Raw genomic sequence first — 24,095 nt, 5'->3', positions numbered from 1 at the left:
GACACTGCTGTGATGGTGACACAGCTGTGATGGTGACACTGCTGCGATGGTGACACTGCTGTGATGGTGACACAGCTGTGATGTGACACTGCTGTGATGTGACACTGCTGCGATGGTGACACAGCTGTGATGGTGACACTGCTGCGATGGTGACACTGCTGTGATGGTGACACTGCTGTGATGGTGACACAGCTGTGATGTGACACTGCTGTGATGGTGACACAGCTGCGATGGTGACACAGCTGTGATGGTGACACTGCTGCGATGGTGACACAGCTGTGATGGTGACACAGCTGTGATGTGACACAGCTGCGATGGTGACACTGCTGTGATGGTGACACTGCTGTGATGGTGACACAGCTGTGATGGTGACACTGCTGTGATGGTGACACAGCTGCGATGGTGACACTGCTGTGATGGTGACACTGCTGTGATGTGACACTGCTGTGATGGTGACACAGCTGTGATGTGACACTGCTGTGATGGTGACACTGCTGTGATGGTGACACAGCTGCGATGGTGACACTGCTGTGATGGTGACACAGCTGTGATGTGACACTGCTGTGATGGTGACACAGCTGTGATGGTGACACAGCTGTGATGTGACACTGCTGTTATGGTGACACAGCTGTGATGGTGACACTGCTGCGATGGTGACACTGCTGTGATGGTGACACAGCTGTGATGGTGACACTGCTGTGATGGTGACACAGCTGTGATGTGACACTGCTGCGATGGTGACACAGCTGTGATGGTGACACTGCTGCGATGGTGACACAGCTGTGATGTGACACTGCTGTGATGTGACATTGCTGTGATGTGACACTGCTGTGATGTGACACTGCTGTGATGTGACATTGCTGTGATGTGACACTGCTGTGATGTGACACTGCTGTGATGTGACACTGCTGTGATGGTGACACAGCTGTGATGGTGACACTGCTGCGATGTGACACTGCTGTGATGTGACACTGCTGTGATGTGACACTGCTGCGATGGTGACACAGCTGTGATGGTGACACTGCTGTGATGGTGACACAGCTGTGATGGTGACACTGCTGTGATGGTGACACTGCTGCGATGGTGACACTGCTGTGATGTGACACAGCTGTGATGTGACACTGCTGTGATGGTGACACTGCTGCGATGTGACACAGCTGTGATGTGACACTGCTGTGATGGTGACACTGCTGTGATGGTGACACAGCTGCGATGTGACACTGCTGTGATGTGACACTGCTGTGATGGTGACACTGCTGTGATGTGACACTGCTGTGATGGTGACACTGCTGTGATGTGACACTGCTGTGATGTGACACTGCTGTGATGGTGACACTGCTGCGATGTGACACTGCTGCGATGGTGACACTGCTGTGATGTGACACTGCTGTGATGGTGACACTGCTGTGATGGTGACACTGCTGTGATGGTGACACAGCTGCGATGTGACACTGCTGTGATGGTGACACTGCTGTGATGTGACACTGCTGTGATGTGACACAGCTGTGATGGTGACACTGCTGTGATGTGACACTGCTGTGATGGTGACACTGCTGTGATGTGACACTGCTGTGATGTGACACTGCTGTGATGTGACACAGCTGTGATGGTGACACTGCTGTGATGTGACACTGCTGTGATGGTGACACTGCTGTGATGTGACACAGCTGTGATGGTGACACTGCTGTGATGGTGACACTGCTGTACCGGGTACCACAGCTGCGGGATCCTCCCAGCACCGCCCACGCTGCGCCCCATTGACTCCAACAGCACGAACTACAACTCCCAGCAGCCCCCGCGCGGCACCACGTGACTACTATCCTCTGCGTCACGTGACACCCGGCGGGAGATTCAAATCTCGGCCATGGACGGAGCGGAACGGCCGCAATGTGAGCGGGGAGCGGGGAGCGGGGAGCGTATGCTTTGGGCCGTTGGGATTTGGGAACTGCTGGGGTCGCGTTTGGGGGTGTTTTGTGTGTGGGGTTGTTTGGGTGCTGCGGGTTGTTTGGGTGCTGCGGGTGTTGCGGGTTGTTTGGGTGCTGCGGGTGCTGCGGGTGCTGCGGGTGCTGCGGGTGCTGCGGGTGCTGCGGGTGCTGCGGGTGCTGCGGGTGCTGCTGCCCCCCACCTGTGAAGGTCCCTCATCCCTGCGGCGCCATAGAGACCCCGAAATCATCGCCTCGCTTTTCTGTCCCCCCCCATTCCAAGCCCCAGATGCGGGCTCAGGGTCGTGGGGGGAGGAAATGGGGCAGGGGGTCTCCGTGGCGCCGCCACCGCGATACCTCGGTGCTCCCCCCCCTCGGGGGAGAACGGGCTGGGGGTGACGTGGGGGTCCCTGCTGCAGGGGAGCGTCCCAGCGCGGAGCAGATGGACGAGCAGCGGCGGCAGAACGTCGCCTACCAATACCTGTGCCGCCTGGAGGAGGCCAAGCGGTGAGGCCCCCCCCCCCCCTCCCCCAGCTCCCCAACACCCCCCAGCTTGGGGGGGAGGTCCGACGTCAGAGAGGAGAGAAGGCACGGGCTGAGTGAGGGCTGTAGGGTTCCTTTGGAGGGGGGAGGTTGGGGGGGGCTGCCCTTCCCCGTGAGCGCAAATGGGGGTGCGGGGGGGGGGGGGAGGTGGAGCTCGGTGCCACCCCTCTGTGAGCCCCCCCTTCCCCCCAACCCCAGCTGGATGGAGACCTGCCTGGGTGAGGAGCTGCCCCCCCCCACCGAGCTGGAGGAGAACCTGCGCAATGGCGTGCTGCTGGCCAGGCTGGGCCACCGCTTCGCCCCCGACGCCGTCCCTCCTGCGAGGATCTACGACCCCCAGCAGACGCGCTATAGGGTGAGGGGGGGGGGGGCGCACGGGGGGGCAGGTCCTATAGGGCGACCTTCAGGTGGCAGCTCAAAGCCTCCCTGGAGCTTATAAGAGCAGATGGGGGTTGGGGGTCCTCTCAGCCTCACGGGTCCATCGCCTTTAGGACTGCGGGTGGGAACGAACCCTGAGAGCTGGGCTGTCCTTGGGGGCCCGGGGGGGGTGGCGGTGGTATTTGGGGGGGGTGGGGGTGCTATTTGTGGTGGGTGTCACCCCGGCCCGTCTGCTCCTCGTGCAGGTGAGCGGGCTGCAGTTCCGGCACACAGACAACATCAACCACTGGCGCTGTGCCTTGAGCCGCCTCGGGCTGCCCTCGGTGAGGACCCCCCTCCCTGGGTATCCCCCAGTGTTTCCCCCCCGCTGTGTCCTCCTCATCCCTGGATCCCTTTTGCTGTTTCTCCCCCGCTGTGTTCCCCCCATCCCTGGGTCTCCCTCACTGTGTCCCCCTCACCTTGTCCCTGGGTATCCCCCCCCTCTGCTGCATCCTCCCCCCCCCCCCCCCCCAAAATGTTCCTGGGTCCCCTCTGGAGACCCTCCCCCCCACTCCCTCTTCCCTGTGTACCCCTCACTCGGTCCTTGTCCCTGGGTCCCCTCCCCCACGTCACTCCCCTCCCCCAACAGTGTCCCTGTCTGTGTCATCCCCCCTCCCCCCCTCTATCAACTGTGTCCCTGACTCTGGGTCCCCCCACTCCACCTTCCTGCCCCCCCAGGTGTTCTTGTTCCAGGTTCCCCTTCAATGTGTCCCCCCACCCCCTTTCCCTGCATCCCCCCTCTGGTGTGGCTGTGTCCCCCTTCCCCCCCTCCCCCTCCCCCAAGCTGTATCCCTGGCCCTGGGCCCCCCCCCCCCCCCTCATTCCCCCATCTCTGGGTCCTAGCGGAAGCCCCCATGGGGGCTGTGTGTGTTTTGGGGTTGGGGGGGGCAGTGCAAGGGCTGCAGTGAGGATTCATCCCTCTGCCCCCCCTCCCCCCTCTTTGGACCCATCTCGATTCTGTCCCCCCATCGCTCCCCCTTCAAATGGCTGCTGGGTGGCACTGGACGACCTCAGATCTTCCACCCGGAGACCACCGACATCTACGACAAGAAGAACATGCCCAGGGCGGTGTACTGCCTGCACGCGCTCAGGTTGGGGGGTCCCACTCCCACCCCCGGCTGCGTCACTGCAGGGCGGGCGCCTCTCCCTGCTGTCCCTGCTGGTGGGGCCGCCCCACTCGGGGGCTGTGGGGCTGCAGACCCCCCTCCTGTCCCAGCAGTGGGGTGGGAGCTGACGCTGCGCTCCGTCCCGCAGTCTGTACCTCTTCAAGCTGGGGTTGGCCCCGCAGATCCAGGACCTGTCTGGGAAGGTGGACTTCACCGGTACGGCCCTGCGCGGGGGCTGCGGCTCTGGGCCCCTCTGGGGGGATGGACGGGGGTGGGACTGGGGGGAGGGGGTGGTGGTGCTGGGGGCCGGGCGGTGCCATCTCCCCTGCTGCTCCAGAGGAGGAGATCAGCGACGCGGGGCGGGAGCTGGAGAAGCTGGGGCTGCAGCTGCCCGCGTTTGGCCGCATCGGGGGCATCCTGGCCGATGAGCTCTCGCTGGATGAGGCAGCAGGTGATGGGGGGAGGGGTTGGAAAACATCCCTCTGCCACCCCCCGACCCCAGACATGGGGCTGCCCTGGGGGGTGTCGGCCTCACGCGCCTCCTTTGCGCGCTGCCCGCAGTGCACGCAGCCGTGCTGGCCATCAACGTGGCGGTGCAGCGCGGGGACGCGGCGCAGACCATGGAGGCGCTGCTCCACCCCGGGGCGATGCTGCGGGGGCTGCGCACGGCGCTGGCGGCCGCTTACCAGGATGTGCTGCGCGGGGCTCAGAGGGAGAAGGGCGGCCGCAGGGAGCGGGTGAGAAATGGGGGATGAGGGAGGCGCTCGGCTCCTGCAGGGCCGGGGGAAATCGGTGAGAAATGGGGGGGGGGAGGGTTGGGGTGTTTTTTTTCTTTACTCTTTGGGATGCGGGTTGGGAAGCGAGCGGGGGATGCAGGACGGTGACAGCGGCACCTGCAGGTCCCAGAGGAGGGGGAGGACATCTACACCTGCTGCCTGACGCAGGAAGAGATCCAGGGGAGCATCAGCAGGGCCAACGGTGAGCCGTGCGCCCGCTCTCCTTCGTGGGGGGCTGTGGCCCCACCGGGCGTTTCCATGGAGAGATGTCAGCTTTGTTTGGTGCGGGGCTTCGCTCTGACCCCTGCTGTGCCCCCCCTGCAGTGCACGCGGCTCTGGAGGAGGTGGACGACGCTGTGCAGAGAGGGGATGCGCTGCTGTTGCACCGCGCGCTGCAGGACCCCGCGCTGAGCCTCCCGCGCCTCCAGCGGGACGACCTGCAGCTCTGCCTGGAGCAGCTCCGAGTGCAGCGGCAGCAGAAGGCTCTGGTGGGGGCTCGGAGCGGAGGTGCCCGCGCTGGGGGGCTCTGGGTGGAGTTGCGGGGGTCCCAATGCTTTCTGCATCCATAGGAGCTGGGCTACGTGGAGCTGCTGGATGAGAAGGAGGTGGCCGTGGGCATCCAGGTGGCCAGCGAGAGGGGAGAGGAGGAGCGAGCCAGTGAGTGGGCATGGGGGGGATGTGGGGCTGGAGGGGGGGATCCTATAGCTAGGATGGGGAACGGGGGATGTGGGGTTGTATGGGGGGGGGGGTCTGCAGTAGGAGGTCAGGGTAGGGGAGCTCTGGATCCTAGGCAAGGAGGGATGTGGGGCGGTGTGAACGGGGGGGGCTCTGGGGGACCTGATCCTATAGATGAGGGTGGTCGAGGGAGAAGGAGGGAGAGGTTGGGAGTGTGGGGGGGGGCCGGGAAGGAGGGGCGGGGGAGCGCGGAATCCAGAGGGGCTGCAATGGGGCGCAGCTCCGCGCGGCTCCTCACCCTTCCCCGCTCTCTCCGGCAGCGCTGCGGGCTGTGAGCGCCATCAACGCGGCCATCCGGCGGGGGATCCCGGCCGCCACGCTGCAGGCGCTGCTGGAGCCGTCGGCGCAGCTCCCAGCCGCGCTCCCCCACGCTGCCGCCCTCTACCAACAGCAGCTGGCGCTGCTGCAGCGCCAGCACCCGAGGGTGGGGGCCGGGGGGCGTCGTGGGGCGGGAAGGGGGGGGGGGCCCGCGGGGGCTCAGGCTGCGTTTGTGCCCCGCGCAGGGCGAGCTGCTGCACGAGGAGCTGTTTGTGGCCGTGGAGATGCTCTCGGCCGTGGCGTTGGTGAACAGAGCTCTGGACGCCGGGAACCCCGAGGAGCTCTGGGCTGCGCTGCTCAGCCCTGCGCTGGGGCTGTCGGGTGTGGAGGAGGAGAATGCGCGGCGGTGAGGGATGGGGGGGGTGGGTGAGGGGGTCTCTGGGGGGTGGGTGGTGGGGAAGGTTGGTTCCACAGCTCCTCTCTCTGCTTGCCTGGGAAGGGAGGAGGCTGGCTGGGCGGTGGGCTTCCCTGCCTCCCAGCATCGATGCTTTATAATTGGAAAAGCCCTCTTGGATCGTCCGCTCCAAACCCCCCGTTCCCCCACTGCACCCACACAGAACCCTTCAGGGTGGAGAAGACCCTCCCCCAAACGATCCACCCCCCCCACAGTGAGCTCAGAGTTCCTCAGGTTGGAAAAGCCCCCGGAGGTCACCTCGAGCTGTAAATCCAGCCGTGCTCATTAAGGCTGATGGCATCTCGGAGATCATTCCGTGCCCCCTCGTGGAGCTGTTAAGGTTGGAGGTCTCCACGTCCAGCAGCCGGCCCGTGGCCCCTGTGCCCGCTCAGCTTGGAGGAGACCTCCGAGTCCATCCCCACCCCATCCCCGTTCAACCGCCCCCAGGCAGCAGCCCGACTCTGCCTGTTTCTGGGTCGGTAAGCTTGCGAAGACCCCCGAGGTCACCCAGTCCGACCGCGGCCCCTCGCTCTGCCCTGCCCCGCGTTCCCCCCCGCCCCCCGCAGGTACTTCGACTCCTTGCTGCAGCTGAAGGACCGACGCGGGGAAGCCGGGGCGGAGTTCCTGAGCTGGACCGACATCCAGGACGGCGTGAACGCCACCAACTCCTCGGTGCGAGACGAGAACGACCGTGAGTCGCGCCGCGCCGCGTCCCTCCGGGAGGGGGCAGGGACCCGGCGGCGCTACGCGGGGCCCCACAGCCTCCCATCCCGCAGGGCTGCTGGCGGTGCGGCGCATCAACGCGGCGCTGCGGCTCGCGGACCCGCGGAGGACCTTGGCGGCGTTGCTGCTGCCTGCGGCCGCTCTGCCCGACGTGCTTCCGCCCAACGCCCCGCGCTACCACCGCGTCCTCGGCCGCGCGCGGGCGGCCAAAGCCCAGGTGCGGGGCGGGGACGCGAAGGGCGGGCCGGGGGCTGCGGGCCGGGGGCTGCGGGCCGGGGGCTGCGGGCCGGGGGCTGCCCGGCTGGCTGGACGCCGACCCCCCTCCCCGACACTTCAGGCCACCGAGGACGGCGGAGCTGAGCTGTGGTGGGAGGAGATCGAGCGCGGGGTGCGTGCGGCCAACGAGGAGACGGCGGCGGCGAGGCGCAGTGAGTGGGGCTGCGCCGGGCAGCTCTGCACCCTGTCCCAGCCCCGGTCCCTCCACCCGTTTCTGCTCTTCTCCTTCCTGAGACCCTGATCCTTGATCTGCCCTATGCTCCCTCTTCCCCAGGACCCCCATCTCTGCACTCCTCCTCCCCCAGCCCCATCTCTGTAATCCCAATCCCTGAGTCCCTCCTCTGTCCCCCCGAGCCCCCCATCTCTCCACCCCGCATTCCCTCTCCCTCAGCCCCTCATCTCTGCGCTCCCCCTCCCCGACTCCCCCCCGCCCTTCCTCACCCCACCCCCGTTCCCGCAGTGGCTCTGGGCACGGCCGCCATCAACCAGGCCATCAGGGAAGGGCGGGCGGCGCAGACGCTGCGGGTGCTGCGGAACCCGGACGTGGGGCTGCGCGGTGTGCGGGACGCCTGTGCCGCGGGGTACCAGGAGCAGCTGCAGGCGCTGGCGGCCACCAGGAGGCCGACGGGTACAGCGCGGGGATGGGAGCCCCCAGTCCTGCCAGGGGAGGATGCTCAGCCCTGGTAGCACAGCGGCCGTCCGCGGGTTGCAGGGAGCACCAAACCCCGCTGGGTGCGGCACCGCCTGCGGGACGGCTCCGAGTTTTACCTGAGCCTGCAGAGCTTCGAGGGCAGCTGGGAGCGGCCGGGCGATGGGGAGCTGTGCGCCACGCACCTGAGCCGGGAGGAGATCCAGGTATGGGGCAGCGGGGCAGTGCTGCGCAGAGCCGTGGGGGCGCCGGCCCTGGGGAGCCTGAGGCCGTGGGGGGGAACGGGGGCAGGGGGCAGCCTGAGCTGGGGGGCAGGGACGTCCCCACCGACCCAGCCGTGAGCCCGAGGTTCTGCACTCTGTAGGATCCCTTCCAACCCAACCGTGCTGATTCCATGCCCATAAGATCCCTTCCAACCCACCTGCGCTGTGACCCCATGGTTCTACACTCTAGGGTCCTTTCCAACCCAGCTGTGCTCTGATTCCATGCCCATAGGATCCCTTCCAACCCAGCTGTGCTGTGATCCTGTGCTTCTGTAGTCCATAGGATCCTTTCCAGCCCAACTGTGCTGTGATTCCCTGGTCTGCAAGGACCCCTTCCATCCCAACAATGCCGTGGTTCCATGATCTGTAGGGCAGCCCCCAACATAACCAGACCCTAATCCTGTGTTCAGTGACCTGCAGGATCCCTCCCAGCCCATGCTGTGATCCCGTGGTCCCGTTGTGTAAGAGATCCCTTCCAGCCCAGCCGTGCTGTGGTTCCATGCTCTGTAGGGCAGCTCCCAGCACCGCTGTGCTGCGGTGCCGTTTCCTCATCTCTGGGGTCTCTCACCCCAACCGTTCCGCCCTTCCATTCAGGTCTGCAGGGCCCCATTGAAATGCTGAGGTGTGCAGAAACGCCTGCAGCCTTCTCAGCACGTGGCCTGGTGCTGCAATTAGCTGCAAAAAGGACGTGGAAATTCTTAGCAAAGCGCCCTAGAAAGCTTGGGAAAAAATCAGGAGCTGTTGTGAGTTGTTGTGAGAAACTGCTCTGAGGAGTTACTTTTTTATGGAGGAAAAAACCAACAATTCTTACCAACTTGTTGGTATAAATGGGCAAGGAGGAATTTTCCTTTAATTTCTTGGATTTTTTCCATTGCACGTTTTAAATTCTGTGCCCTCTGAGCATTTGGCCGAAATGGGAGCCAAGCAGGCAGGGCGGATTCTGGTTTCACCGCGGCGACGTTCAGACCTCGAGGTGCCGAGGTTCCCTTTGGTTTTACGGCCTTCAGTTCAGTGCCAGAAGGGAGCGCAGCCCCAGCTCTGTGCGCCTCCCAGCCGCGTCCCCCTCCTTGTGGCGGCACCCGCTGCTGCCTCGGGGGGCTTCGCTTCGGGGCTGCTGAAAGGGCCCTCCGTCCTGCGGCAAAACGTCTGCGCTGAGCTTTAACGTAGACTTTGGTGGATCCTGGTTTAGAGGCGGCACCGAGGGACGCGGTTGGGTCGCTGTGGGGCTGGGGGCTGGGCAGGGCGATGTGGGCGAGGGGTGCTGGGGGGGGCTGGGAGATGATGGGAGGTTGGCAATGGAGCGGGCAGCACTGGACTGGTTGGGGGGTTGGTGCTGGGTTGGTGTTGGAATGGGGGGCGTTGGGGGGGTTAACGCTGGGGGTTGGAGTTGGATTGGTGATGGGTGATGGGGGGTTGGCGTTGGGTTGGCGTTGGACTGGGGGATGTTGGGGGGTTGGTGTTGGACTGGGCGAAACTGGGGGAGCTGGTGTTGGGTTGGCGTTGGACTGGGTGACGTTTGGGGGGGTTGGGTGACACTGGGGGTCTGGCATTGAGTTGGCATTGCAGTGGGTGGTGTTGGGGGGGCTGGTGTTGGGCTGGGTGACACTGGGGGGGCTGGTATTAGGATGGCATTGCACTGGGTGACAGTGGGGGGGTTGGTGTTGGGCTGGGTGACACTGGGGGGGGCTGGCATTGGGATGGCATTGCACTGGGTGACATTTGGAGGCATTGGGCTGGGTGACAGTGGGGGGGGCTGGCATTGGGATGGCATTGCACTGGGTGACGTTTGAGGGGGCTGGCGTTGGGCTGGGTGACACTGGGGGGGCTGGCATTGGTTGGCATTGCACTGGGTGATGTTTGGGGGGGCTGGCGTTGGGTGACACGGGGAATTGCTCCCAGCCTGAACGACTGTACGGGAGGCGCCGGTGCCGCTGTGCTCACCCAACGCTTGGTGTCCCTGCAGTCCATCGTCACCCAAGTGAGCGCAGCCCACGACCGGCAGCTCCTGTGGGCGTCCAACGAGGCGGCCGTGCTGCGGCTGCAGGCCCTCCTGCGCGGCTTCCTGGCACGGCGGCGATTCGCGGCCCTGCGGCGGCAGCAGAAGGCAGCTGTGAGGATCCAGGTGGGCGGCGCAGCCGGGCCGGTCTCTTCTCGGGGTAACAAGGACAGGTCTGGCCTCGCGCGGCAACAGGGGAGGGTCAGGTTTGGGTCTGGGAGCAGATCTGGAAGATGGGTCGTGTCGGTCCGGTTGCCGGGGGTCGCCGCCCCTGGAGGTGTTCAGAGCTGCAGAGAAGCGGCGCTGAGGGACGTGGAGGTGGGGATCGGTTGGGGTCGGACGCGGTGATCTTGGAGGACTCCTCCAGGCAGGGTGACTCCAGCAGTGGCTGCGGTGGGGGTGGCTGGGCGGCGGGCAATGAAGGCACCGTGGGCTGGCGGTCGCACTGGGTGACGTTGGAGGTCCCTGCTGAGCTCAGCGACTCTCTGGGTGCACGGCGTGGGGTGGTTGATGGGCCTCGATGACCTTGGGGTTCTTTTTTAACCTTAATTATTTAATCGCTCTATAACTGAGCGCAGTGGGGATGAGTCGATGCTTGGCCTCGATGACCATGGGGATCTATTCCAGCCTTAATTACTTAACGGTTCTACACCTGAGCGCGGTGGGGATGGGCCAATGGTCGGACTTGTTGGAGGCAACGTCTAAGATCATCAAGTCCAACCGCCAACCCGTCCCACCGTGCCCACAGACGGGGGTCTTTTCCAACAGCAGTAGCACTGCAGGGGTAGGAGTGGGGCCGCCGGGACGGCTTGTGGTCGCCAGGATGGCCGTGACCACGGTGGTCTCTTCCAACCTCGGCCGTTCTCTGGCTCTCCCCCCAGGCCTGCTGGAGGGGCTACCGGCAGCGCAAGGCTTACCTGCAGCGCCTGCGCTTCCTGCGAGCCCACGTGGACGCCGTGATCAAGGTTGGCCTCCTCTCCCTTCACCCCCTGCTCCCACCTCCGTGTTGCCAGCGATGAGCGCGGCGTCCCTCCCTGCTTTGTGCTGCTGGCGGGAGAGGTGCAGCTGGGCGGCACTGGGGGGCTGTGCCCCAGTATGGGGTGTCCCAGTGCCCCCAGTATGGGGTGTCCCAGTGCCCCCAGCGTGGGGTGACCCGGTGCCCCCAGCGTGGGGTGACCCAGTGCTCCCAGTATGGGGCGCAGGGACCCAGTGCTCCCAGTATAGTGACCGAGTGCTTCCCAATGATTTCCCAGCGTGGGGCAGGGGCACCCAGCGCTCCCGGTGCTCCCAGGATGACAGCAGTGCCTCGGTGCTCCCAGCTCCCTGCCCTCCGTGCTGCTCCTGGGGTCCCACCCAGCTCTGCGCTCCCTGCTGGGCTCTGAGCGGCCGCACGGTGCAGAAGCAGAGCTGTCCCTCCTCCCACCCCCACGGCTGCCCCATGTCTGTCCCTCCCTCCCCCCCCCCGCTGGTTCTGAAGGAGCGTCTCCCCCCAGATCCAAGCGGCTGTGAGGATGTGGGGGGCTCGGAAAAGGTACCAGGAGAGGCTGCGCCACTTCAGGAAGAACGTGAGCGATGGAGGGGGCTGGAGCCCATCCTGCTGTGGGTGCTGCACCCCGCAGCCCCCGGAGGAGCCCTGCAGAGGGAGGAGGGTGGTGGTGAGCGAAGGAAGTTATGGCAGCGCGGGGTGGTGGGCGCTGCGAGGGGCAGGGAGAGGAAACTGCTCCGAAAACCCAGCGGAGGCTTTGAGGTCTCTGATGGAGGGAGGGTCTGGGGGGGAAGGAAAGCTGTGGGCACACAGTGCAGGGATGGAGCTGACAGCTGGAAGGGCTGAGGGGGATCCCTGAGAGACCCTGGGGTCGGGGTGCCACCAAAGGGTCACATCCTGAGGCTCTTGTTGGTGTTGGCAGCTCGGAGCTGTCATTAAGATCCAGGCTTTTGTGAGAGCCAACAAAGCCCGCGGGGATTACAGGATGCTGGGTGAGTGCTGGGGGCGGGGGGGTTGGGGGTCCCAGTATGGGGCGCAGGGACACAGCGCCTTCCCAGTAAGGGCTGTCCCAGTGCTCCCAGTAAGGGCTGTCCCAGCGCTCCCAGTAAGGGCGGTCCCAGCACTCCCAGTAAGGGCTGTCCCAGCGCTCCCAGTAAGGGCTGTCCCAGCGCTCCCAGTAAGGGCTGTCCCAGCGCTCCCAGTAAGGGCTGTCCCAGCGCTCCCAGTAAGAGCGGTCCCAGCGCTCCCAGTAAGGGCTGTCCCAGCGCTCCCAGTAAGGGCTGTCCCAGCGCTCCCAGTAAGGGCTGTCCCAGCGCTCCCAGTAAGGGCTGTCCCAGCACTCCCAGTAAGGGCTGTCCCAGTGCTCCCAGTAAGAGGTGTCCCAGTGCTCCCAGTAAGAGCGGTCCCAGCGCTCCCAGTAAGGGCTGTCCCAGCGCTCCCAGTAAGGGCTGTCCCAGTGCTCCCAGTAAGGGCTGTCCCAGCGCTCCCAGTAAGGGGTGTCCCAGCACCCCCACTCCCTGCCCGCTCCCACGTGGGGCCGCACGCCGATGCTGCTGTGCCGCTGCAGTCCATGAGCACAGCCCTCCGCTGGGCGCCGTGCGGCGCTTCGTCCACGTCCTGGAGCAGAGCCAGCACGACTTTGTGGAGGAGGCGGAGGTGCTGCGGCTGCGGGAGGAGGTGGCCAAAAGGATCCGTGTGAGCCAGCAGCTGGAGGGCGACCTGAACCTCATGGACGTCCAGATCGGGCTGCTGGTCAGGAACCGCGCCACGCTGCAGGTGGGGAGCAGGCAGGATGGGGGGGGGGGTCGTGGCTTCTTCTCTGCAAGAGCACTGGGGCACCTGAATGGGCTGCCGGGGGAGGGGCACCGTCCCTGGAGGTGTTGGGCTGCCGGGGGGGGGGCTGGACCGGACGATCTTCAGGTCGTTACGGTTGGAGAAGAGCTGTGGGGTCGCCCAGTTCCGCTCCACAGCCCCCCCTCGCTGCCCACACTGCCAGTGGAAGAGACCCCTCCCAGCGGGTGCTGGGTGCTGGGGGCGCACATGGTTGGGCTGGGCCATAGAATCACAGAACGGCCGGGCTTGGAAGGGACTCCAGGCTCACGGAGCTCCAACCCCACCCTGCATGCCAACCTGCCCACATTTCACAGCAGCCCAGGCTGCCCAGGGCCCCATCCAGCCTGGCCTCCAACCCCTCCAGCGATGGACGGGGCATCGCAGCCTCTCTGGGCAGCTCTTCAGCCCCTCACCGCTCTCCCAGCACACAACTTCCCTGACCCCCAGCCTCCAGCTGCCCTCCCTCCGCTTCCAGCCGTTCCCTGCTCTCATCTCCCCTGCCCAAGAGCTGCCTCCCCTCCTGGCTGCAGGCTCCCTGCAGGCTGCACTCAGCTCAGCCCCGGCTCCTCTTCTCCGTGCTGAACGAGCCCAGCTCCCTCAGCCTGGCTTTGCAGGGAGCTGCTGCAGCCCCTGCTCAGCCCTGCGGCTCCTCTGGCTCCTCTCCCACAGCTCCCTGTCTTGTCTGGGAACCCCCAGCCCTGGTCGCAGTGCTGCAGACAGGGCCTCAGAGAGCAGAGCACAGAGGGACGATCGCCTCCCTGTCCCTGCTGCCCCCCCTCTGCTGATGGAGCCCAGGACCCCGTTTGTTTCCCAGCTGCAGTCACACCCTGCTGGCTCCCGTTCAGCTTTTCATCGCTCAGGACCCCCGGGTCCTTCTGTGCAGGGCTGCTCTCAAGGACAACCCAGTGCTCCCTTATGGCCCATCTCGGTGGTCTTTTCCAAGCGCACCGATGCTGGGGGTGGGAGTGGTGGGGGGGGGGTCAGGGTGGTGGGGGGTCGGGGTGACCCACGGGTCTCTTCCAGCCATAGCAATGCGTTGGTTCCCCCCTGCAGGAGGTGGTGTCGCAGTGCGGGAAGCTGACCAGGAAGAACAGGGAGCAGCTGTCGGAGCTGATGTGCCTGGACAAGCAGCAGGGGCTCAAAGCTCTCAGCAAGGAGAAGCGGCAGAAGCTGGAGGCCTACCAGCACCTCTTCTACCTGCTGCAGGTGGGCTGGGGGGCAGAGGGTCCCTGCTGCCCGCCTCTCTGAGGTGCTGGGACTGAGCGCAGCTCTCCGTTCCGCTCCTCCCCTGCAGACGCAGCCCGGGTACCTGGCCAGGCTGCTCTTCCAGGTGCCTCAGAACAAATCCACCACGTTCCTGCAGCCCGTCATCTTCACGCTGTTCGGCTACGCTTCCCACCCGCGGGAAGGCTTTCTGCTGCTGCAGCTCTTCAAGGCGGCCCTGCAGGAGGAGATCAGGTTGGTGACCCCGCGCAGGGTCTGCTGTGGTGAGGAGATGTGAGGACAGGTGTTGAGATTGCTGGGGAAAAAAATAGGTTAATTTTGGGTAGATTTGCAAAAAGCTCCGTTTTAGTCGGAGTCAACGCTGCAGGTCTCCAAATGGAACTTGAGGGGCTGCAGTCAGTGCAGCTCCAAAATCTGACTCTGTGCAGACGCCCATTCGCTCTCCCTTAGCAGAACTGGGGGCTGCACCGCTGACCTGCCCATCCCTGCTGCTTGGTGATGGATGCTGTGAGGGCGAAATGTGGGGGGACTGGTGGTCAGAAAGGCTTTTAGGGCCGCCCCTGTGCTCTCCTGGACTTCGTGCAGCCTTTGGCGCTGCCCCGTCCCCGCGGAGAAGCTGGGATGGCAGCCGGTGGGCAGCCAGGCACCAGCGGGGTCCCACAGGGCTCCGTTCTGGGGCTGCTCCTAGGAGCACCTTCGTTGACCATCTCCATGGGGGGACTGAGTGCATCCTCAGTAGGGCTGCAGATGGCAGCAAGCTGGAAGGGCTGCTGGTCTGCCTGAGGGCAGAAAGGCGCTGCAGAGGGACCCGGATAGACTGGATCGATGGCCAAGGCGAAGTGATTTCGGTAGGGCCGAGTGTGGGGTCCTGCATTTTGGTCACAGCAACCCAGGCGACCCTGCAGGCTTGGGGAGGAGCGGCTGGAAGCTGCCTGGTGCACAGGGAGCTGGGTGCGCTGATGGCAGCGGGCTGAAGGCGAGCCTGCAGTGTGCGCAGGGGGCCGAGAAACCAACGGCGTCCGGCTGGGATCAGGAGCGGCGAGGGGAGCAGGGAGGTCGTCCTGCCCTGCGCTCAGCGCTTGCGAGGCCTCAGCTCCAGTTTGGGTTTGGGCACCTCTGTACAGAAAGGGCACGGAGGGGCCGCAGCGGGGCAGAGCAGGGCAGCGAGGCTGCGGAAGGGCTTGGAGAAGGTGGGCTGCGAGGAGAGAGCGAAGGAGCGCGGCTGTTTGGTGCGGGGGAGAGGAGGCTGAGGAGACCTTGCTGCTCTCTGAATGGCGGTCGCAGCACCGCTGACAGGACGGGGGGAAACGGCCTCACTGTGCCAGGGGAGGTTGAGGCTGGTGTCAGGACAAACCCGTGTGCGGATAAAGGCTGTGAAGCGCTGGGATGGGCTGTGAGGGAGGGATGGAGGCCCCGTCCCTGGGGGCGCTGAGGTCTGGATGTGGCGCTGGGGCTGGGCTCGCAGAGGGCTGCTGGAGGCGGGCAGCGCGGCCGGGCCGTGGTTGGACTCGGCGTCTTTTCCAACCTGAGCAGTTCAGGTGTTCTGTGAAAAACCCCTCACAAACTGAGAACGGCAGCCGCTGCTCAGCCAGGTGTTGGTGCGGTGGCCGTGGCCGCTCCCCACGGGGCAGATTCCAGCACGGTGCTGGCAGAATCGCTGAGCCGACAGCAGGGAGCGTCAAAAAATCGTTCTGCAGCCGAGCTTTCGCTCCGTCACGGAGCGTCCACAGCGGCTGTCGTTTCCACGCCAATAAATAGGAGGCGTCAGTTCTGGAGCGGGCAGCTGAACCGCGCCGCGTTCGGCTCCATCCCCGCGCCCGTCCCTCTGCAGGTGCAAAGTGGATCACGTCCACGACATCCTGACGGGGAACGCCGCCGTCATCCGCATGGTGGTCAGCTTCTACCGCAGCGCCCGCGGGCAGAGCGCCCTGAGGCAGATCCTGGGCCGCCCGGTGCGGGAGGTGCTGCAGGATGCGGCCCTCAGCATCCGAACCGACCCCGTGGACATCTACAAGGCGTGGGTCAACCAGGCCGAGTCACAGAGCGGGCAGAGGAGGTGAGGTGGGGCGGGGGCTCAGCTGGTGCCGGGGGGGGGGGAGGTGGGATGGGAGGCTCAGCTCGGAGTCGGGGTGCCGAGGTTGGGTGGGGGCTCAGCCCGGTGCTGGTGGGGTGGGGGGCTCAGCTGGTGCTGTGGAGCGAAGGTTTGGGTGGGGGGGGCTCACCTTGTGTTGGGTTACCAAGCTGGTGAGGTTGGGGGGGGGCTCAGCCCAGCGCTGTTTGCTGGCGGCTCAGCTGGTGCCGGGCTGGTGATGGGCACTGGGTGTCCTCGCGCAGCGGGCTCCCGTACGATGTGAGCCCCGAGCAAGCCCTGTGCCACCCCGAGGTGCAGCGGCGCCTGGACGTCTCCATCCGCGCTCTCCTCACCGTGACAGAGAAGTTCGTCTGTGCCATCACCTCTTCTGTGGATCAAATCCCGTGCGTACCCCGCAGGGCTCCCCACGTCCCCGCAGCGCGGTCCTGGGAGGGCAGGGGGGGCGCTGGGGGGTTTCTGTCCCTTTCCTTGCTGTGGGAATTCCTTTGAGCTGCCGGCAAGGAGAGAAGCGATGTCAGCTCCTCCGCTGATGCCCGGAGGTGCTTTGGGCCTCTGAAGCGCTCTGCTCCTGGGGTGCAGCTGGAAGGGAGTCAGGAGGAAGGCTTCCTCTCGGGCGGTGCGGGCTGGCAGCTGGGCAGCAGATGGGGACGGGGATTCCTGAGACCCCGACGGCACCGCGGTGGATTTGGCACCCGGTCCCTCGCCGCATGCTGACCGACCTCCTCCCCTGTGCTCTCTCCAGCTACGGGATGCGCTACGTGGCCAAAACCCTGCGGGCGTCCCTGGCTGAGAAGTTCCCCAAAGCCTCGGAGGAGGAGCTGGACAAGGTGCCTGGGGGCTGCGCTGCCACGCGGGCTTCCCAGCACCCCTGGGTTTGTGGGAGGGGGATCTCGCTCCAGGATGTCCCTCAGTTGCCATTTCCCTCTCGACTTCATGACCTTTGCGACCCAGTGCTCCCAGTATGGGCGCAGGGGCACACTGCTTCCCAGTATGGGCTGACCCAGTGCTCCCAGTATGGGCACAGGGGCACACTGCTTCCCAGTATGGGCTGACCCAGTGCTCCCAGTATGGGCACAGGGGCACACTGCTTCCCAGTATTGGCTGACCCAGTGCTCCCAGTATGGGTGCGGGGGCCCAGTGCTCCCAGTATGGGCTGACCCAGTGCTCCCAGTATGGGCGCAGGGGCACACTGCTTCCCAGTATGGGCTGACCCAGTGCTCCCAGTATGGAGACCAGCAGAGACCTTCAGTGGAAACGTTTCCTGGATCAGAGGTGCTCTGTGCGGGGCTCCCATAGAGCAGCCCTCCCTGCTGCGCAGGCTCTCCGACGCGGCCGTCTCCCGCCCCACAGGTGGTGGGGAACCTCCTCTACTACCGCTTCATGAACCCGGCGGTGGTGGCCCCCGACGGCTTTGACATCGTGGACGTCTCAGCCGGGGCAGCCCTGCGCCCCGAGCAGCGCCGCAGCCTCGGCTCCATCGCCAAAGTGCTGCAGCACGCGGCCGCACGGAAAGCCTTCGAGGGGGAGAACGCGCACCTGTGTGCGGCCAACCGCTACCTGGAGGAGACGCACGGCAAGTTCCGGTGGGTGCCGGGGGGGTGGCATGGCGGGGGGGGGGGGTGGTGATGATGGTGGTGGTGGTGGTGGTGGTGGTGATAGCAGTGAGGGTGGCAATGGCAGCGGTGATGGTGGTGATGTTGGTGGCGATGGCGGCAATGGTGGTGGTGGGGATGGTGGTGATGGTGGCGGGGGAATGGTGGTGATGGTGGCAATGGTGGCGGTGGGGATGGTGGTGATGGTGGCAATGGTGGCAAATGGTGGCGGTGGGGATGGTGGTGATGGTGGCAATGGTGGCGGTCGGCCCGAGGCTCAGCACGGTGATCCCACAGAAGGTTCATCGCCGCCGCCTGCCGCGTCCCGGAGCCCGAGGAGAGGTTCAACGTGGACGAGTACTCGGAGATGGTGGCCGTGGCCAAACCCGTCGTCTACATCACGGCGGGGGAACTCGTCGCCACGCACAGGGTGAGGGGACGTCGGGGGCTCGCCGTCCCCTGGAGGGGCTCAGGGCCCGCGGTGATGCGGCGCTGAGGGATGCGCTCAGCAGGCGGGGGGCGGTGGGTCGGGGTTGAGCTCATTGGAAAAGCCCCCCCCGAGACCAGCGGGTCCCACCCCACGTCCCTGCCGTGCCCACGGATGGGGTCACACGGTCGCTGAGGTTGGAGGAGACGTCTGAGATCGTCCTTTGTGTCCCTGTGAGGGTGGGAGGGTTGGACCTGAGGTCCTGGGGGGCTTTTCCAACCTCGGTGATCCCAGAAGTGAGCAGGGATGGGCCGATGGTGGAGCATCACTGAGCCGCAGCCGTGCTGCAGCGCGGCGCCCCTCCGTCCCACGGTGTCACCCAGCCAGCAATTCCCAGCAGGGCTGCACAGCCCCTCTGGATCCCATCGTGTTTCCCAGAGCAGATCGGTCCCCTCTGCTCCGCCCGAATCCCGGCTCTGCAGCCCCCTTCCCAAACCCCCTCACTTCACGAACGTGAGCGCAGAGGATTTCTGTGGCCCTTTGCTCCAAGTCCCCCTTCCCCCCCGTGCCCCTTTGCCACTGACTCTTCATTCTCACTGCTCAGCTCCTCCTCGAGCACCAGGACTCCATCGCACCCGACCCCGGGGACCCTCTGCACGAGCTGCTGGAGGACCTGGGTGAGCTTCCCACTGTCCAGGCCCTCGTCGGTACGTAGAGAGCTGTGCCATCGCACCCCTCCCGCTCATCCCGGCCAACCCCCCCCCTCACTCCGGTCTCCTTCCCATAGGAGAGAGTGCTCCCAGCCCAGGGGGGGGCACGGAGCCCGCGCTGTCGCAGCTCAGCAGCGTGGAGATCTCCCTCACCCTCACCGGGAAGCCGCTGCCGGAGGTGGGCGGCGAGCAGAGCGATGGCAGGAGTTTGCTGCTGAGGTGAGGGTGGCGCTGATGGCTGCCCCACGGCCGCAGCCTTCGGGATCCTTGGGGGGGGATGTTGGCTCAGGCGCTGGGCAAAGAAACCCTTCGGACGTGCGGTGGTGGAGTGGAGCGGGCGCCTCACGCCCTCCTGTCCCCAGCACCAAGCAGATGCTGGTGGACGTCATCCAGTGCCAGCCAGGAGGGTCCCTCACGGAGATCCTGCGGACGCCGGCGTCGGAGCTGGAGGTGAGAATGGCGAGCTGCAGCCCGTGAATGTGGGGCTGGCCCTGCCCCACAGCCCTGCCCCACGGCCCTGCCCCACAGCCCTGCCCCACAGCCCTGCCCCACGGCCCTGCCCCACGGCCCTGCCCTGCGCCCCTGCAGCTGCTGAGCTCTGTTTTGCAGAGCCGAGGGGCGCTTTGCGCTTTGAGCTTAGGGCAAAACATGCCGGAGTTGGGAGCTCCATCTCGCTCACGCTGTGCGCCCCCTGCCCCACAACAAGCATCCCACCACCACCCAGCACCCCGGGAAGCCTCCCAGCACCCCGTCCCCCTTCTGTCCCCCAGGAAGCCTCCCACCACCACCTGATGCGCCGGCGGGCGCTGTGGGACTCCCAGACCCCCCCCAGCCTGAAGCACCGCCGCTCGCTGGTGGCCGCCGGCCAGCTGAGCTTGGAGGAGAAGAAGCGGAGGATCGTGCGGAACCTGCGGCGCCTGGAGGGCCTGGGGCTGGTGGCTGCAGCCCAGCACTACCAGGGGCTCGTCAACGAGCTGGCCAAGGCAAGGGGGGAGATGGGCGGCGTTCTGGGAGGGAGGGGGCGGCTTCATTTACGCAGCATTGCTTCATGTTGAGAGCTGTAGAAAGGAGGAGCAGGGGGTCACGGAATCGTCAGGCTCAGAAAAGCCCTCCGGATCACTGAGCCCAACGCAGCCCACTGCGCCCACGAGCCGGACCTTAAATGGGGTCACTGAACATTGGGTTGGAAAAGACCTCCGAGGGCCCCGAGTCCAACCGCTCCCAGCCTGTCCCTGGCTGGGATGCAGAGTCCTTGGGGTTGGACATCTCCGAGGCCACCACCCCACCGTGGCCACTCACCACGTCCCTAAGGAGCGTCACAGAACGGTTAGGGTTGCAGAGTCGAGTCCAATCCCAGCTCCTCTTGCTGTGCCCGTCGGCAGGACCCCAGAACCATCAGGTTGGAGAAGACCTCAGAGGTCCCCAAATGCAACCCAGCCCCTCCCGCTGTGCCCACTGAGCCCCAAAGAGCCCAGCAGACCCCCAGGCTCCAATCCAGCTGTGCTCCGATGCACGCCGCGCTCGGTGGCTCTGGCGAAGCTCGGGGAGTTTTCTTCCAGCTCGCGGCTCCGTTCCCGCAGGACATCCGCAACCAGCGGCGCTACCGGCAGCACCGCAGGGAGGAGCTGCTGAAGCTGCGGCAGACGCTGCGCGCCCTGGACGCCAAGACTTCGTTCTACGAGGAGCAGATCGATTATTACAACCAGTACATCAGGAGCTGCCTGGACGGCCTGGCAGCCGGCCGCAAGTGCGTCGCCTTCGGGAGAAACCCCGCAGAACCCGATGGCGGCGCCGAGCGAGGCGTAGCGCCCCTCTGGCCGGCGATGGCGGTGCTCCGTGCGCCCCTTCTGTTCCAGGCTCGGCGGGAAGAGCAAGAAGCTGCAGCCCCTGCGCTACAGCGCCGCGCGGCTCTGCGAGATGGGGGTGCTGCTGGACATCCAGGACCTGCCGGCCAGCCAGTGCGTCCCGCGGCCCCGGGGTGTCCGAGTTCAGGCTGGGAGCTGGGGGCGCCCTGCTGGGTGCAGGGGGGGACAAAAGGGGGCTCTGGGAGCTCCTTCCAACTCTGGTGGTTCTGTGATTCTGTTGCCTTAATGGTCGTTCGCAGAGCCGCGGGATGGTGGGGGTGGGGGAGGTCCTTGAAGGTCATCCTTAGGGCCATCAGAACATGGGAATAGTTTGGGTTGCAGGACCTTTGCCCCGGCTCGCTGCAGGGGCTGGGACCAGATGCCCTCTGGGGGCTCCTTCCCCCTCCAATGGTTCTGTGGGCCCACGATCCTGCAGCCGCGTGGGGCTCACGGGTGGGGGTTGGTGTGGGGCAGCCCCACGGCGCGGGCCGGGTGAGTTGCCTTGAGGCTCTGCTGGGGGAGCAGCAGGACTCAGAGCAGATGGGAGCTGTGGGTCGGTGCCGGGGGGCTGCGTGGCTGTGTGACCCCGCAGTTATTTGGGGGGGGTCGGGGGGCTGCGCCACGGCCTCGCAGCCATTCGAGGCAGCGGCCGCCCATCCCCCAGGCTGAAGAACGTCGTCTTTGACATCGTCCCGTGCCAGGAGCCCGGCTGCTTCCAGGTGAAGGCCCAGTTCATGGGCATCGACATGGAGCGCTTCCAGCTGCGCTACCAGGTGGGAGACCCTGGGCCGGGGGGTGGGCGGGGGGTTTTGGGGGGGTGACGGCGGTGACGGTGGTGATGGTGGCTGCTGCGCAGGAGCTGCTGCAGCTGCAGTACGAAGGCGTCGCCGTCATGAAGATGTTCGACAGAGCCAAAGTCAACGTCAACCTGCTCCTCTTCCTGCTCAACAAGAAGTTCTTCAAGAAGTGAGCAGCGCTTGGGGGGGGCGCTGGGGGTGATTCCCACTCCCACCCCCTCCCCGCTCCCCCCCACCTCCTTTCTGCCACGGCCGCAGCAGAGCGCTGGGCTCAGGTTGACCCCAAGCCCTGTGGCAGTGGGGGCCTGCGGGAGCCGCTGCGGCTGTGTGCAAAGTTTGGATTGGGGGGAGTGGGGGGGGTCTGTGCTGCACGGCTGCTGCGTGAGGACGCTGCAGGGCTGTGGCGCCGGGCTGCCGTGCAGGTGGCTGGAAGTGCAATAGGGGGCGTTTTCCCGGCGCTGCGTGCGGTGCCTGGGGGCTGCGGGGGTCCCGCGCTGTGCTGAGCCCTGGGGCCGCTCTGCGGCTCCGCTCATCCCGAAGCGTGACTTCAGCGCGGCGCTTTTGAGGCTCTGCCTCCGCGTTCCCTCCGCCCTCCTCAGGGGCTCCCAGGGGCCCGGCGGGCCGCGGTCCCGGTGCCGCTGCCGTGAGGCGGAGCCCCTCGCTGGGCTCCCGTTGGGAGGAGCTGCTGCGTTTCTTTTTATCGTATCAAGGCTGCCCCCCCCCCCCCCCCTTTTTGCTGCCCCCCGCGTTTCTTCTGAATAAAGGTGGATAAGGAGAAAGGAAAGAAAGCCCTGCAGAGCCCCCCCTGCTTCAGGTTCAGCCCAGGGCGGAGGGGGGGCAACCCTAAAAGCCACAGAACCGGGCAGTGGGGCGCGTTTGGGGGGCGAGGACCCTCAAAAACTGCGGGGTGCTGGGATCCCGGCGTCACGGGGTTGGAAGGGAGCCGAAGGATCGTAGGATGGGGGTGGGGAGGGATCCTATGGGTCACAGAGCAAAGGGGTCGCGGTGCGGGAGGGCTGGCGGGGAGCTGATGGATCGTGGAAGAGCAGATGGAGTTGGAAGGGATCCTGCGGAGCCACGGGGTCACGGCGCTTTGGGTCGGAGGGGAGCTGAAGAACCGCAGTCGTGGAATGGTTGGATGGAAGGGATCCTGTGGGTCAGAGCGGTGGGGTCACAGCACGGCGCGGTGGATCGAAGGGCGATGGGGTCACAGCGTGTGGGGTGGAAGGGACCCAAGGGTCGGGGGGTGGGAAGGGATCCGTCCTATGGGTCACAGAACCACGGGGGGGGTTGGATGGAGGGGATCCTGTGGGTCACAGAGCGGCTGGGTGGAGGGGACACGAAGGGCCTTGGGGTCATGGAACGTCAAGTTGGAAGGGACTCTGTGGGTCAGAACCGGGGGCACCGAGCTCAGCGTCACTGCGGGCCGGGGACACGGCGGCGGCGTTCTGTTGGTGGCCCCGCATTGGTGGTGCTGCATTGGTGGCACCTCATTGCTGTCCCACTGCTGGGGGCGCCCAGCGCTGGCAGCGCAGGATTTTGTGATTTTGGACAAAATTCCCTTCTGCAAACGCAGCCCACTGTTCCCACATCAGGGCCCTGCCTCCCCCCCCACCCCACATTTACCCCCATTCCCCCCCCAGGTGTGGGGCTCTGGGGATCGGGGTGTGCAGGGCTGGCCCCAGTTGGGGGTCCCCAAATGAGGGGGGCGGGGAAACTGAGGCAGCGGGTGCTGCTCTGCTTGGGGACACGCAGCCCCACGGCCGCTGTGGGGCACGGGGGGGGGGGGTTTCCCCTGTAGAGGAAGGAGGGAGGTGGAAACTGGGGGCAGCTCGTAAGGGGGGTCCTACAGTGGGGTGAGGTGGGGGACGGGGAATGGAATGGGGGGTGGGATGGGGGGAAAGGGGGGAACGGAATGGAATGGAATGGAATGGAATGGAATGGAATGGAATGGAATGGAATGGAATGGAATGGAATGGGGGCAATGCATAGGAGATGGGATGGGGAAAGGGAATGGGAGGAACGGGAATAGTGGGGGAATGGGGAACGGAAGGGGGGAAATGGGGGGTGGGGGGAATGGCGTCTGAGCCGGGGCTGCTGAGCCGTGCCCCGCCGGAGCCCCCCGCCCCACGGCAGCCCGGGGCTCAGCCCTCGCGGCGGCCCGTTAACGGGCGTCTGCACCGTGCGGCGGCCCGGGGGCCGCGAGGAAACGCCGCCCCGAAAAGCGCCGTGCGGCGCCGTGCGGGGCTGGGGGCCGAGCCGAGCCTCCCGGCCACCTCCCGCCCCGCACGCTGGGGGGCGGCGCGTCCAACCCCGCGGCGCCGCGACCCGAGGGGAAACCGCGACCGAACTGCGGCTGTGGAACGGAGGGACGAAGTGTGAATGTCGGCGACAGAGAGCGGGGCGGGAGGGGGGAGACGATGGTGGAGATGGTGGAGATGGCGATGAAGACGAAGGTGATGAAGATGGTGGA

General features: G+C 65.8%; 1 protein-coding gene across 1 annotated transcript; it reads left to right on the top strand.

The window, feature by feature from the left end:
* The first annotated feature begins 1,696 nt into the window (after positions 1 to 1,696).
* LOC128072025 (ras GTPase-activating-like protein IQGAP3) lies at positions 1,697 to 21,930 on the top strand. The gene is made up of 38 exons (XM_052665403.1): positions 1,697 to 1,889; positions 2,342 to 2,429; positions 2,664 to 2,820; positions 3,089 to 3,166; positions 3,897 to 3,973; positions 4,137 to 4,204; positions 4,326 to 4,439; positions 4,550 to 4,725; positions 4,888 to 4,966; positions 5,089 to 5,252; positions 5,334 to 5,421; positions 5,760 to 5,923; positions 6,003 to 6,163; positions 6,778 to 6,902; positions 6,988 to 7,151; positions 7,272 to 7,362; positions 7,671 to 7,838; positions 7,923 to 8,065; positions 10,086 to 10,244; positions 11,000 to 11,083; positions 11,612 to 11,683; positions 12,026 to 12,095; positions 12,671 to 12,879; positions 13,990 to 14,142; positions 14,231 to 14,394; positions 15,992 to 16,216; positions 16,495 to 16,635; positions 16,995 to 17,079; positions 17,603 to 17,835; positions 18,142 to 18,274; positions 18,876 to 18,978; positions 19,059 to 19,200; positions 19,344 to 19,431; positions 19,752 to 19,964; positions 20,562 to 20,728; positions 20,838 to 20,939; positions 21,490 to 21,598; positions 21,682 to 21,930. Exons 1-38 carry the CDS (start codon positions 1,865 to 1,867, stop codon positions 21,793 to 21,795), a joined length of 4,896 nt encoding a protein of 1,631 aa, XP_052521363.1. The 5' UTR covers positions 1,697 to 1,864; the 3' UTR covers positions 21,796 to 21,930.
* The last annotated feature ends 2,165 nt before the right edge of the window (positions 21,931 to 24,095 follow it).

This window comes from Tympanuchus pallidicinctus, unplaced genomic scaffold, assembly GCF_026119805.1.
Source record: "Tympanuchus pallidicinctus isolate F22 unplaced genomic scaffold, pur_lepc_1.0 scaffold66, whole genome shotgun sequence".
Classification (NCBI taxonomy): Eukaryota; Metazoa; Chordata; class Aves; order Galliformes; family Phasianidae; genus Tympanuchus; species Tympanuchus pallidicinctus.
The sequence above is the reverse complement of the archived record's forward strand: the minus strand, read 5'-3'. Positions and strand labels throughout refer to the sequence as shown.

What these genes read in the sequence shown, in the direction of transcription:
- LOC128072025 (XM_052665403.1), top strand. Translation starts at nt 1,865, where the DNA reads ATGGACGGAGCGGAACGGCCGCAAT. An exon ending in GCCCTGCAGGAGGAGATCAG is followed by an intron (nt 14,395 to 15,991) that starts GTTGGTGACCCC and finishes GTCCCTCTGCAG; the next exon opens with GTGCAAAGTGGATCACGTCC. An exon ending in CAGGACCTGCCGGCCAGCCA is followed by an intron (nt 20,940 to 21,489) that starts GTGCGTCCCGCG and finishes CCCATCCCCCAG; the next exon opens with GCTGAAGAACGTCGTCTTTG.